This window comes from Panthera onca, chromosome D4, assembly GCF_046562875.1.
Source record: "Panthera onca isolate mPanOnc1 chromosome D4, mPanOnc1 haplotype 2, whole genome shotgun sequence".
Taxonomy (NCBI): domain Eukaryota; kingdom Metazoa; phylum Chordata; class Mammalia; order Carnivora; family Felidae; genus Panthera; species Panthera onca.
Window position 1 is genome coordinate 92,600,425 of NC_138351.1, and position 14,107 is coordinate 92,614,531.

At 60.0% G+C, this 14,107-nt stretch overlaps 1 protein-coding gene across 5 annotated transcripts in view; it reads left to right on the forward strand.

Annotated features, from left to right (window-relative positions):
• The window catches only part of SARDH (sarcosine dehydrogenase), a 62,109-nt gene that overhangs the window by 28,982 nt on the left and 19,020 nt on the right, over positions 1-14,107 (forward strand). For all 5 annotated transcript variants that reach the window (XM_081790978.1, XM_081790977.1, XM_081790980.1 and 2 more), the window contains 3 exons: positions 3,422-3,560; positions 5,190-5,303; positions 10,605-10,752. In XM_081790978.1, the coding sequence (XP_081647104.1) occupies positions 3,422-3,560; positions 5,190-5,303; positions 10,605-10,752 (401 nt within the window). The remainder of the gene's footprint in view (positions 1-3,421; positions 3,561-5,189; positions 5,304-10,604; positions 10,753-14,107) is intronic.

The following is a 14,107-nucleotide window of genomic DNA, read 5'->3' on the forward strand; positions in this document are numbered from 1 at the left end:
GTGTAAATGCTCTCACCGCTCACACCGATACACCCACGCGGAGCTGGGGGTGGGGGGGTTGGGGCACCGCGACAGCACGGGCCGGATGCACGGCTCCGCGATCTTCTGGCCGCCTGGCCCCCAACAGACCGCGCGTCCCCTCCCCGGGCCCCAGAGGGCAGCGTCCTCGTGGGAAGTGGCGTTGGAACCTCGGGGTGGAGGAGGTGACACAGGTCCCCGACGCACAGCCAGTGTTCGGCGAGGGGTAGCTTTGCTGCCACAATTTTTCCTTCAGTGAGCAGCAAAGGTGGGGCCTCCCCTCAGCGGCTGGGTGATGTGTGTAAAACAAAGATGCAGTGGCTCCGGGACAGAAGACAGAGGAGAAAAACGGATGGATAATTTGGGACCTGGAGGGCCCGGCAGGGGCATCTGTTTACCGGCCAGCAGGCATGCTGTGTTCTTTGTGTAAAAAAAAAAAAAAAAAATACGGCTTTACTGAGATAGAATTCACGTACCACACAATGCATCCAATTAAAGTGTATAATTGGGTGCTTTGTAAAATTTTTTTTAATGTTTATTTTTGAGAGAGAGAGAGAGAGAGAGACAGACAGAATCAGAATAGGATCTGGGCTCAGAGCTGTCAGCACAGAGCCCGATGTGGGGCTCGAACTCACGAGCTGTGAGATCGCAACCTGAGCGGAAGTCGGGCACTTGATGGACTGAGCCACAATTCGGCGGTGTTTTTTAGTGTCCCCCTGGGCCCGTGCAGCCGTCACCACGATGTGATGTTAGAACGTTTTGTCCACCCCCAGGAGAAACCCTGACCTGCCAGCTGTCACCCCCATCCCCCACCCTCTCCCACCCCATCCTCCCCTCAGGCAGCCACTAAAGCTCCTTCTGTCCCTGGAGCTTTACCTGCTGGGACGTTTCTATCAATGGAGTCCTACAACGTGCGGTCTTCCGTGACTGGCTTCTTTGCTCGGCACCGTAGTTTCAAGGTCCATCCACGTTTTTGGGCGTGTCCGTGCTTCATCACTTCTTTTTCTGAGCAGTTTTCAGTCACGTGGATGCTCTGCAGTGTGTCCGGACATTCGAGCTGGCCCCGCTTTTTGCCTGTTAGGAATAACGTCGCTGCGATCATGCCCCGACGGGTTTCTGTGTGCACGTAGGTCTTCATTTCTCTTGGGTAGATGTCTAGCAGGTGCGTTGCTAGGTCATGTGGGACCTCGATGCTTAACGTTTTGAGGATCTGCTGACTGTTTTCCAAAGTGGCTGCACTGTTTTACGTTCCCACGCACAGTGGGTGAGGGTTGTGACTTCCCCAAGTCCTCGCCACCACTGGTGATTCTGTCTCTTTGATCCCAGCCAGCCTAGTGGGTGTGAGGTGGGATCTCACTGGGGTTTCGAGCTGCATTTCCCTACTGGCTAATGATGGTGAGCGTCTTCCCTTGTGCTTACTGGCCATTCGTGCATCTTCTTTGGAGAAATGTCTATTCAGACACCTTGCTCATTTAAATTGGGTTACTGGTCTTTGTACTGAGTTATAAGAGTTCCTGTTATATGCTGGGTACAAGTCTCTTATCAGATTTATGCCTTCCAGATACTTCCTCCCATTCTGTGGGTTGTCTTTTCCCTTTCTTGATGGTGTTGTTGGCGGCACAAAAGGGCTTGATTTTGGTGAAATCCAACTTACGGATTGTTTCTTTTGTTGCTTGTGCTTCTGGGGTCATATTTCAGAAGGCATTTCCTAACCCAAGACCACAAAGACTTACTCCCATGTTTTCTTCTAAGAATCGTATAGTTTAGCTCTTACTCTTAGGTCTGGGACCCACTTTGACTATGGTTCGTGTATGGTGTGAGGTAGGGGCCCAGCCTCCTTCTCTGCGTGTGTCCAGCTGCACGGGCACCACGTGTTGACGACCGTGGCTTCCCCCTCGCCTGGCCTTGGCATCCTTGTGGAAAAGCAGTGACCATAAACGTGCGGGTTTATTTCTGGACTCTCAACCCCATTCCAGTGATCTATATGCATATCCTTGTGTTAGTGTCTTGATTACAATGGTTTTGTAGTGAGTTTTGAAATCAGGAAGCGTGAGTCTCCCAGCTTGGTCTTTCTTTTTCAAGATGGTTTTAACTATTCTGGGTCCCTTGCATTTCCATATGAATTTTAGGATCAGTTTGTCAATTTCTGCCAAGAAGCCCGCTGCGATTTTAACGGCGATCGTGTTGAATCTGGATCCGTTTGGAGAGCACATCATCTTCGCAATATCAAGTCTTCGTTTTGTAAACATGGGATGTCTTTCCACTCGTTCAGGCCTTCTTTAATTTCTTTCAAAAATATTGCTGAGTTTTCAGAGTACAAGTTTTACACTTCTTTTGTTGAATTTGTGGGTATTTTTAAATTCTTTTTGATGATGTAGGTGGAATTATTTTCTTTTCTTTATTTTTTAACTGTTTTTTTTTTTGAGAGACAGAGAAAGACAAAGCAGGAGCAGGGGAGGGGCAGAGAGAGAGGGAGACAGAATCCAAAGGAGGCTCCAGGCTCCGAGCTGTCAGCACAGAGCCCGACACAGGGCTCGAACTCACGGACCGTGAGATCATGACCTGAGCCAAAGTCGTACACTCAACCACCCAAGCCACCCGGGGAACCCTTCTTCTTCAGTCAGTTTTAATAACTTGTGTCTTTCTAGGAATGTGTCGTTTCATATGTCACACCCTGGCATGCAGTTATGCATGGTTTTCCCTTACAATCCTTTTACTGCCGTAAGGTTGGTAGTGATGTCCCCTCTTTCCTTCCTGATTTTAGTACTTTGAGTCTCCTGTCTTATTTTCTCTGTGAGTCTAGCTGGCGGTCTGCTACTTTTGTTGATCATTCCAAAGAACCAGCTTTGTTTTTGCCGATTTTCTCCATTTCTCTCTTCTCCATTTCTTCTATATCCTATTCTAGTCTTTATTAAGTCTTTCCTTCTGCTTGCTTCTGGTTTAATTCACCCTTCTTTTCCAATTTCTCCAAGTGGGAAGCTGAGGCATCGATTGAGAACTTTGGAGGCATTTGCAGGTGTAAGGTCTCTGTGAGCAAGGCCCTGCCTTCCTTCCCTCCTTCTCAAAGTATTTCCCAACCCTCCCCCCACAAGTGTTTTCTTTGGTTCTTTGGTTATTCAGGGATGTGTTGTTCAATGTCACTTATATGCAAACTCCCCAAGTTTCCTCCTGCTGTGATTCTAATGTAATTCCATTGTCATCCAAGAACATGTTGTTGAATCTGTTGTCTTCTTTTGTGGGGTATAATTCCCTGTGCTTCTGAAGAGTGGTCTTAGTTGTGTTCCCAGCTGGGAGTGGGGAGGGAGTCTCAGAGCAGGTGTGCCAGGGAGAGCCCAGCGCGCTGTGCTCTGCGGAGGCATAGCTCAGAGCCCTCATGGCGTCCTTCCTCCCTGGAACTTTTCAGATCAAGAAGGAATGTCTGGCCTGCAGAGGGGCCGCTGCTGTGTTCAACATGTCCTACTTCGGAAAGTTCTACCTGGTGGGTTTGGATGCGAGGAAGGCTGCCGACTGGCTCTTCTCTGCTGATGTCAGCCGACCCCCAGGTACGACCTCCAGAGGGCCATGCCCCTCTCCCACTTCGGTGCCAGGAAGAACTCCCTGGGCACAGCCCTGGGTGCTGAGACCAGGCGGCAAGCTGGCTCTATCCCCTCTAGGCTTCTCCAGCTCAGGGCTCTGCCCCCTGGCTGGCCCTGGGCCCCTGCGTCTAGATCTCTCTGCCCTCATTGCCACACCTCAGGCCCTAGGCCCCCAGCACCTTCCACTGTCCCTCCCCCTGCCCTTTCTTTCCCTCCTCCCTCCCTCCCTTCTCCATTTACTTTGTTCCAGAAAGGATACAAGGCAGGAGGCTCTCTGTAAATGTGGAGCCCCTTTGGGCACTCCCCACAGGAACACTCTCCCCAAAGAGGATTTCCAGAATTAAATAAAAATACAGGAAGGTCAGATAGATTTGAGTCTCAAGAATGGACGATGTTTTCCTACTAAGTGTGTCCCATGTAATATTTGGGATGTTCATCTCCTTTTACGTTACCCACCGCCCCCCACCCGTCCGTATTAGCTCCCTGGGGCTGCTGTAACAAAACACCGTAAACGGGCTGGTCCTAAACAATGGAAACGTGTTGTCTGATCATTCCAGAGGCTACAAGCACAGACTCAAGGTGGTAGCAAGGCTGTGCTGTCTCTGAGACCAGAGGTGGGACACTTCCTGCCTCTCTGGCTCCAGGGGGTGGGGGCGGGCACCAAGCTCGCCCCTGCCTTGACATCACACATCCCTGCGTTTGCTTCTCCTCATAAGGACACCAGCATCCCGGAGTGGAGCCCGCCGTAATGGCCATCCTAACATGATCACATAGCAAAGCCCTGTTTCCAAATAAGCTCACGTTCACAGGAACTCGGGGTTGGGACGTCAACATGTCATTTCAGGGACACAGTTCAACCCGTGACACCATTTTTCCGGCAGTCACCCCACCTGCTCCTCTTAAACCTCCCCCTTCCCCACACCCCCCTTCCCCCCAACCCCGCCCCAGCACCCCTCCATCCACCTTCCCGTTCACCCCCTTTCATCCATCCATCCACATAGTCGTTTATGCGGACAGACCTCAGGAGCCTCTTCTCAGCAGGCAAGGGCGCACCAGAGTGAGCGAGACAGGAACCCTGCTCCTAAGAACTTTCTGGCACGTGGGGGGTGGGTGGATGGGAGGCTGGGATGGGGGGCATCCACGTCCCGGGCCAAGGTGTTTCAAGAAGAAAGAAGCCCCACTCTTTTTTTTTTTTTTTAATATTTTTATTCATTTTCGAGAGAGACAGAGCATGAGTGTGGGAGGGGCAGAGAGAGGGAGACACAGAATCCGAAGGAGCTCCAGGCTCTGAGCTGACAGCACAGAGCCCGACGCGGGGCTCGAACTCTCGAACCGCAAGATCATGACCTGAGCCGAAGTCGGATGCTCGACCGACTGAGCCACCCAGACGCCCCGAAGCCCCACTCTTGACCCTTCCTCCTCCGGGAACAGCAGTGCTGGGTGACCTGCCCCTCCCGCTCTGGGCCGCCCGGTCGTGGTGACGTCGCCTTTTGAGGTCACCTGCACTAGGGCATCCCGTCGAGCGGTTACCCAGACTTGTGCGTGCCGGGCTGTGCCGTGCGGCTCCCACACTCCGGGTCTTTCTCTTGCCCCCAGGCTCGACCGTGTATACCTGCATGCTGAACCACAGGGGCGGCACCGAAAGCGACCTGACCGTCAGCCGCCTGGCCCCCGGCCCCCAGGCCTCCGCCCTGACCCCCGCCTTTGAAGGTAGGAGATGCCCCACGGGCTGAGCGATGTTGTCACTGCAGCCCTTGTTCCGGTGACCGGCGGTGGCCGGGGACGGGCTGCCGAGGGCCGCTCTGTAATTACCTGTGGTGCCCGCAGCGGTCAGGGCTTGGGAGATTAGAGGTGTCGCTTCAGGCTGGAGGTCGGCTTTGTTCAGGCAGTGATGCGGGCTCTGAGTACTCCGTGATTCCGTCTTTGAACCTGTCCGTACCGCGGTGTTTCAGAACAGCGAGGGCGTGGGCATACTCAGCGTGCCTGCCCAGAACAGAGGGAGCCACGGAGGAGGCCGTGCTTCCCACTTGGACGTACCAGCTCCTTTCTGCCACCGACATCTATGCGGAACCGACTTTGATCTCTGCTGAATCCCGTCTCAGGCGGGGCAGGTCCTTAGAAGGTGTGCAGTTCAGTGCTCAAGCTGTTCCTGGGTTGCCCTCTGCAGCCCCTTCGCCTTTGCTTGCATGCCTCCAGTGACAGGTAGCTCACTACCTGTAATGCTTGTTTGCACAGCCCTGACGGCCACGTTGAGCCAGATGTGCTGCCTGTCCCTTCACCTCCCCGACCCTACCCCTTGGTTCACACAGAGCAAGGTCATCTCTAGTCCCGTAGCCGTCCCTGCTAGGGAGAAGAGAGACGGCTGAGATCCGCAGAGTGGGGAGCACCCTCCTTCTCCAGGGAGGCCCCGGTGCCGCTCTGGGAGACTGGATGTGCAGAGGAGAGGGTGTCTCTCTGAGAGCCCCTCCAGGGGGAGGGTCCGTCAGCACAAGAACTCAGCCCATTCAGAGAAGCTGGCAGCCCCCGCCTCCAGGGGCCTGGCTCCATGCTGCCCAGACTCGGTGAGGGTCCCCAGGGGTTGGCGGGCGAGCTCCCAGGGCACTGGGGGAGGGGGAGGCGAGCGAGAAGGAGGGCGCATTAGCCAGGCAGGTGCACTCAGTACCTGCTGAGCACTTGTCGCATCCCAGGCTGTTTGAGGCACCCAGGAGGTTCTGGCCCGTGGAGTTTATATCTCTGGTGGGGGGGGGGGGGGTGCAGGGGCGATGGGACAAGGTTGCTTTGCCGGCCACAGACTCCTTTGGGGTGGATTTGGGGGCCGAGGGTGGGTGGGATTCCTGAGTCTCTGACTGACTGCTGAAAACCGGCCGACTGGAGGCTGTGGGCACGGGTGAGCGGTCTTACTGGCGGCAGCTGGGGCTTAGGGGGCCCTTCCCTCCTGCCACTGGTGGTGCAGAAGCCGGGAAAGCAGTGGGCTTAACCAGAGCGCCTGTGCTTTGTGAATGAACTTGTCCGCCCCTTCCTTCTCCCAGCGCTCACAAAGAGCCTTTACGGTAAGACAGATGCGGGCAGCCAGCGGTCACAGGAGGTGAAGGGGGCTGGGCGGGCCTCCAAGATCTCACGGTAGGGACAGACAGGGCCGGGAAGAGACCATTAGAACACCGAGTGGAAAAGCAAGGGGATGGAAAAGAGCAGGACTATGGAGGCTATGGAAGTAGCTGAGCCAGGGTGAGGAAGGCTTCCTGGAGGAGGTGATGTTCTGGCCTGAGCCCCGGTGGATGAATAGGAGCTGCCGGCTGGAAAGGTGCCTGTAAGGAGCTGGCTGGAGAGGAGCAGGGGCCATTTGGACAAGGGCTGGTGTAGCTGGGGAGGAGGGACAGAGGGACCCCGGTGAGGGCACAGGTCATCTAAATCCTGGGCCAGGTCCTGCCACTGCCTGGCTGTGCGGCCCACAGCCCTGAGCCTCACTTTCCCCATCTGGAGAACGGGGACCTTCCGGAAGGTGCCGGGGGATTCCTGGCCCTGACGGTTCGAGGAGCGCCCGCCTTGCCAGGGCGGGGGCCAGAACAGGCCGTGGAGCAGAGGCAAGGGAAAGGTGCTAATGATTCGGGAGGCGTTCTTCCCAGATTCTGGCGCCTCCCGGCCCAACCGCATGGCCGCCTGGGCGCGGGGGACAGGCTCTTGCTCGGCCTGCCAGCGGAAGTGCGCGTGGCGCGTCGTGAGGGAGGCGCCGTGACGCTTGAGTCACATCCCGGGAGGCGCTGGAACGTGCTGCCGGGCCCGGGGACACGGCCAAACACGAGAAGACCGGCGGCATGTGGACGGTGTTTTATTTTCGGCCTTAAAAACTGTACTGTTCCTGCCATGAATATGCATGCCTGTTAAATATGCATGTTTTAGACGCGGGTTAATTATACCCGCTGCGTCAGGTCACCACGACGTCAAGAGGATGTGGTGATGTGCACGCGAGTGAGGCTGTGTGCAAAGCAGCTGTCGATGCCAAACGTGATCTTGAACCATCGTTCGCCTCCCAAAAGGAAGACGTGCTTGTAGGAGAGAGACGTGCTGACGATACAGGAAGGCGCAAGGTCAACCCCGCAGCCCCCAGCTCCCCGGCTGGAGCCCGAGCCCCTGGACTCTGCCCACTGACCGCCCTCTCTGCCACGGCCACTTGCAGGCTGGGCCCGGAACTGCGGCCTCAGGACCCGGCACTTTGGGTCTTTGATGAGGACAGCTGTCCAGAGAACGCCGGGCCCGGCAGCTGCCCTGGCACCAGGCGGCCCCGGTAACCCCCGTCCCTTGAGGAGGGGCCTTGGGTGGCTTCGGACCCCTGGGGCTACGCGGAGGACGCAGCCTGTAAAAGGCCCAGGGGCCGGGGGGGCCCTTTTGGGGGCCGACTTGTCTTTTTGGCTTCTGTCTCCCTTTGTGCTCATCGGTTTAAGACGAAGGAGGAAGAGAGGAGACTTGATCATACCTGACCAGTGCTCTGGTAGACGTTTTAACCCAGTGGATGCTATTTGGTCCTATGGGGGCAGGTGTGGTTCAGCCCATCTTATAGATGAGAAAACGGAAGCCCAGAGAAGTAAGAAGTGAGGGTGTCGAGCCACAGAGCCACCTCTTGGCCAGGCCGGTCTGATGCCAAGGCCTATGTGATTCCCAGACGGTGTCCTCCGGGGTGGGGAGGGGTAGTATCCCTGCAGAGTATCCCCACAGGGATTTGGGGGGTAGCCTGTTTTCCCCAGCCCCACGGCCCAAAGGATCCAAAGGTGGGTACAGGGTATGGTCCTGGCTGTAGGGAGATTGTGGACGCAGGACGGACGCGGGACGGCCGCGGTCCCCGGGCACGGGCAAGGGGGCAGGCCACTGCGGTGAGGTCGTGTCGGTGCTCTGCAGGGTGGAGTGGGTGAGCGGGCTTCCCGGAGGAGGGGATGTTTGAGCTGGGTCCCGGAAGGTGAGGAGGAGGGGCTCAGGCCCGGCGAGGCACCGGTGAGTGGAGGGCCTGGGTGAGGACAGACCCCCGCCCAAGAGCAGAGCCAAGTGCATCAGAGCCACGTGCCTTGTGGGCGGCAGGCTCTGACGGTCGGGGCGGGGAGTGCTTTCGGACCCTCCTGAGGGCCGTGGGAGCAAGGGCGATCGAGATGTGGTGAGCAGGACTGGGGGTGGGATTGGAGGCTGGGGCCAGGAGGGGACAGGTCCGGCCATCCAGCCCAGAGGTGCTGCTGCCCCGGGCGCTGAGAGGAGGGTCTTGGAGGCTGCTTCGGGATGTGGGGGTGGAGGAGACGGCGGGGCCGCTGGCCACTTGCCCTGGTATATTCAGGAAGGGCTTCCCGGAGGCTAAGGCCTCTGCGTGGGACCTAGGGGAGCACACAGCATGTGGGGTGACAAGGTGGGGAACGTCCCAGGGGTCACCTGGGGACACGGGTGGGAGGAGGCAGCTGAGGACCACAGCCCCTGCTTCCGCTCCTTCCCAGGCGGGATTGGGGGGGGGAGGCGGGCCTCAGCTCCAAGCTTCCAGCTGGTGGTCCCAGCCCAGCCCCACCCCGCCCGGGACCCCCCCCCCCCACGAGAGCCTAGCCAGCAGCTGCTCCTGGAGACGGAGAGAGCCTGGTGCCCTTTACCCTGAGCCCTCTGCCACCAGCCGGGCCCTCCTCTGCCAGGGAAGGGTAGAGTGAGGAGGGACTGCTTTTTGATGACGGTGGGCGGCTGCGTCTATTACCACAGCTGCAGGGTGGGGGGTGTGGGGGGGGGCGGGGCTGGGACGCACCAGCGGGAGGCACCCAGGAGGGTTCTCCAGCAGGGAGCCCCCTGCCCATCTCCACCCGTGCCCACATGCTATGCCCAGCCCGCGGCAGTGATGCCCAGGCTGACAGAGGCGGCTGCCAGGGGACCCCGACGGGAGGAGGCCTTCTAGACCCTTCTGCGCCCCTCCCTGGGGCCCCGCCCACAGCAGCTGTGCGAACCTGGCCTGTGAGGGCATTTCCAGTCCCATATTCCCACCGTACAGACGGAGAAGCGGCTGAGGGGTCAGGGATGGCCTGGGGATGTCTGCTCTGGGGTGGGGGAGCCCTGTGAGAATTAATAAGGAAGGAGAGAGGGGGGGTGCGAGGGGAGGTCCAGGGAAAGCTGAGAAGAAGGAGGCCTCCCGCCTCCCTCCCCACCCCCCACCCCCACCCCCTCCGGTTCCTCCAGAGATCATGGGCAAATGACGGGTGGGAGCCCGCCCACCGCAGGCACAGGCAGTGGCTGTATCTCACGGTACCCCTGCAGAGGAGCTACATAGACTCTCCATGAGAGATGAGAGCACAGAGGCTCAGGGAGGCTGTGTGATGGTCCAAGGCCACACAGCTGTCCCAGCTCCCCAGGGCAGTGAATCTCCCCGGACGCTGGGCCGAGGCGGGCTGCCCTCCGTTCACCCAAACCTGGGTGGCAGTGTGGCCCAGGCCATGACTCAGAGCTGGACAGAGTCTGATTTTCTACCACATGACCTTCTGAACCTCGGTCTCCTTTTCTGAAACCCTGGGGTGGTGATGAGAATCAGCCTCCTGTGTGTGTGGGGGGGGGGAGGGGGAATCAAGGGGGTATTACTGGCAAAGCCCGGCCTGGTACCTGGCCCCAGCAAGTCCTGATATGGCCAAAGGGGGATCCAGAGACCGGGGGGCCAGGGGCATACGGAGTGAGAGCAGAGCCAGAGAGGAAGAGATCTGTCCAAGGCTGCCCAGCACTGATGACACACAGAGCCTCGGGCCTCGACCGGGTGGGAGCTGTCCCCCTCTCCTGGTCAGGAGCCCTTTGAGAAGTGGGTGAAAGCCTCAGACTCTCCGAGAACAGTGCTCCCTTGGCGTGTGCAGCCCCCAGAGGTCCCCCACCCCGGCCCCCACTCCCTGCCCCCGGACAGCAGCCGGTGCCCCTGGGGAGGGTCACTGCCCTCTGGCTTGTGTTTTTCACTTTCCGGGAAAGAGCAGGTGCTTCCTCGACCCAGAGGCCTCCGGCTAGTCCTCGCCGCCTCTCTTCCAGGGGACGGCTACTACCTGGCCGTGGGCGGGGCCGTGGCCCAGCACAACTGGTCTCACATCAGCACGGTGCTGCAGGATCAGAAGTTCCGGTGCCAGCTCATCGACAGCTCCGAGGACCTGGGTCTGATCAGCATCCAGGGCCCGGCCAGGTGAGGACGGGACCGGGAGCCAAGCGGCCGGGTGCCCAGCCCCTGGGACCCACACCTGGGTCCCTCCAGCTGGCACCCGTGGGCAGAGGCAGCCGCTGGTCCTGCTGGTCCAGAATGGGACGTTCCGGGTAGCTAAAGGCTCTCGTGAACCCAGAGACGCCACGCCAGATAAATCACCTTCAAAGCCCCAGAGTACAGACGAGCCCTCAGTGGGAGCGCCAGACCCAGCCGGACAGGAGTCTGCGCCTGAGGGTTCACAGGGGTCACAGAAGGGCCTGTGTGTGTCGGCGGGGGGGGGGGGGGGGGGTGTCTCCGGGTCACCGACGGTCTAGCAGTTGCTGATGCCACGTCCAAGTGGGCCCAGCCGGGCCAGGGTTCTACCTGACACCTGGGCTGAGAATAATACCGAACACCGAGAGGCCCGCGCCCCCCGCCCCGAACACCTCCGGGTGGATGAGTCGGTCATGCGTCCGTTCCGTAAATATTTGCTGAGCTACACTCCCGCCCATGAGGAGTCAGAGCCTGCAAACCCTCAGACGCTGGCCTGTGCAGGGAGCCACGGTGGGGGGGGGGGGGGGGGGGGGCTAGGCAAAGGGGCACCTGGGCAGTTGCGTGCTTTGGAAAGGTCTCTCGAGAAGGGCTCCGGGAAGGGACTCGGGGGCGGGGGACCAGTGGGGAAGGATAATCGTGGTACCAGCCACCAGCTGGGCACCTGTGATTTGCCAAACCCTGTGCCAGCGTCTCCCGAAAATCCTGATAATAGCCCTTCGAGGCGGTCCTAATTGTTCTTATTCCTTGAGGGGGAGGAGACAGAGGCACACAGAGGGGGAGACGTTTGCCCAGGGTGGCACAGCTCACCAGTGCCAGGGCGGGTGGGCACGGACTCCCCCCGAGCTCTCAGACAGCCGCGCGCCCGCAACTGCCCTTCCCGGGGAGTTACACGCCCTCTGTGTGGCGACGCACCTGCTGTGGGTGCTCCGTCGCTGACCCCGGAGCCCAGGCACGCGTCAGTGGTGGGGAGACTCCTCGCGGGTGAGGGCCCCTGCTTCTGGGGGCCCCGTGTTCAAGGAAGGATGTGTTCCTGGAAAATGACGGGAAGAGCTGGAGGCAGAGGGAGGGAGGGGGAGGGGAGGGGGATGTGCCTGCAGCCAGATATCCCCAGGCTGCGTGCTCTGACAAAGGACGCTGTGTCCAGGTGACGTCCCTGTCAGCCAGGAGTCCCTCCGGGATCCCCGGCTGGCGTGCTCAGACCGGCCGTGGGGTCATTTTCCCTGGGGCCTTGGAGCTGATCGAGCCTGAGGCTCCCCGGCTGGGTCCTAGACTGGCCGGCCTCCCTCCCAGGCTGTGTTGTAGCTGGTTCTGTGTGGGCGTTGCTCAGGGGCACACGGCAGGAACGTGCTTGCTGAACGAATGAATGGAACCTGAGAACATCGTATACGTTAACGTGGATCGGCATCTGTCAAGTGTTTGCCCTCAGGCTGCCCATGAAAACCAACATCCACTAAGGGGACGTTTGGGCAAAGCCCTGGAAGAAATGAGAGATTGAACTTTGGAGCTCTCTGGAGGGATGGTGTTCCAGGCAGAGGACACAGCAGGTGCAAAGGCCCGGCAGCTGGGATGTGCCTGTGTGGCTGAAGGAAAACAGGGAGGCCGGCTGGAGCAGGGCAGCTGGAGATGTGCTCGGGGAGCAGAGGAGGCGAGAGCCTGCGGGTCCAGGGGGCTGTGAGTGAGGGGGACTGAGCAGAGCAGAGACATGGTCAGACTTGGGCTTTCACAGGGTCTCTGATGCTGGGCCGGGCTAGGAGGCCAGCAGGTGTGTGAGGAGCCTCGGGGGCCGGAGAAGCCGGGATTTCCAGGAGGGAGCGACGAGCCGTGTCCTCGTCGCTGGCGCCAAGTGGGATGAAGATCCAAAGCGGAGCATTATGTTTGGGGCTTCCGGTGGACTCGAGGGTGGTTTGCGGGACCGCTGGGCAGAAGCACGTGGATCCAGGAAGGGAGGAGAGGAACGCGGAGCGGAGCAGAGGTTGGTGGCCACGGCTACGGGGAGGGACGTGGGGCCCAGAGGGATCACCCAGGGCCCCGGCTCGCCCAGCAGATACCGTGGGGTGGTTTCCATGTCTCCCCAGGGCCAGCCAGCTCCCCGTCTGTGGGCCCAACGGGGCCGGGGGTCCTGGCTGGCCCTCGGCAGCCTCTGCCCCCTTGCCACAGCACCCGCGGTGGGGCGTGAGCTTTTTCTACTGCGGGGGGAGGCTGGTGGGCAGGGGAGGGAGGGTGCAGGCACTCGGATCAAGGCAGCGCCCCCAGGGGACAGGCCAGCCTCCTCTGCCTCATTAGAAGCCGCTCCAGGAGGGTGGTGGTGACGGCCACCTCACCCCCGCCCCCCGGAAATTTCTTTACTTACTGCTGCTGTGTGTCTTCTCCTTCAAGAATAGCCCCACATTCCTGTAGAGTAACAGCCTCACTGGCACCACCGGGGGCGGGGGGGGGTGGGGGGCTGGACCCTCTGAATTGTCAGGTGGGAAGCAATTTAGCCCGGCACCCGGACCGTGGGCGGTGCTAAGTTTCCAGCTGTCCGGTAGAACTCTCTGGAAGCGTTCCGCAATTGGGTGGGCCCGGGACAGCAGCCGCTAAGCTGTAGGTGGCCATTGAGCCCTCGAAAGGTGTCTGGAGAGACCAAATATTTCATCGTAATGAACTGAAACCCAAGCGGCCACAGGCGGCTAGTGGGTGCTCGCTGTCACGGTCATCAACGCCCAGATGCGCGGCAGGTGCTTTCTCGCCGATTCCCCGCCGGGGTCCTGGGAGGTGGCATCACTGCCCCTCCCGCCCCCCGCAGAGGATGGGGAGGCGGGGGGAGGCCAGGGGTGAGCAGGGGAGCCGGGACTTGAACCTACGTCTCTGGCCCTTGCCCTCCAGCGCCACCTGCTGTCCCTCTCGTGGAGGGACAGCCTCCTGCGCCCCCGCCCACGTTAGGTAGATTGGTGCCTGCTGACCCCCTACAGACCCTCGGCCCGGCCCAGGCGGCAGCTCCAGGCTCCCGCCCCTGCCGGGAAGCAGGCAGGGAAGACGCCGGCCACCCCCCAGAGCTACGGAGGGGCCGTGCTCCTCGAGGACCGGAGGTGGGCTCTCTGGGGGCTGGCAGCACGTGGGGGCCGGGGGTGTGTGTTACATAAGGCACTCGCAGCCTGCAGCGTGCTAGGCATCTCGGGCCGGTGTGGGTGGGCAGCTCCGGCACCGTGGGGGCGGGAGTTAGGGTGGGCCGCAAGCATTCTGAGCAGTGGTACCCAGCAGCCCCAGCACCCGCTGGTACCCCCACGGGGAGCCGTCTCCTGCCAACGGGGAGCCCACCCTGGGG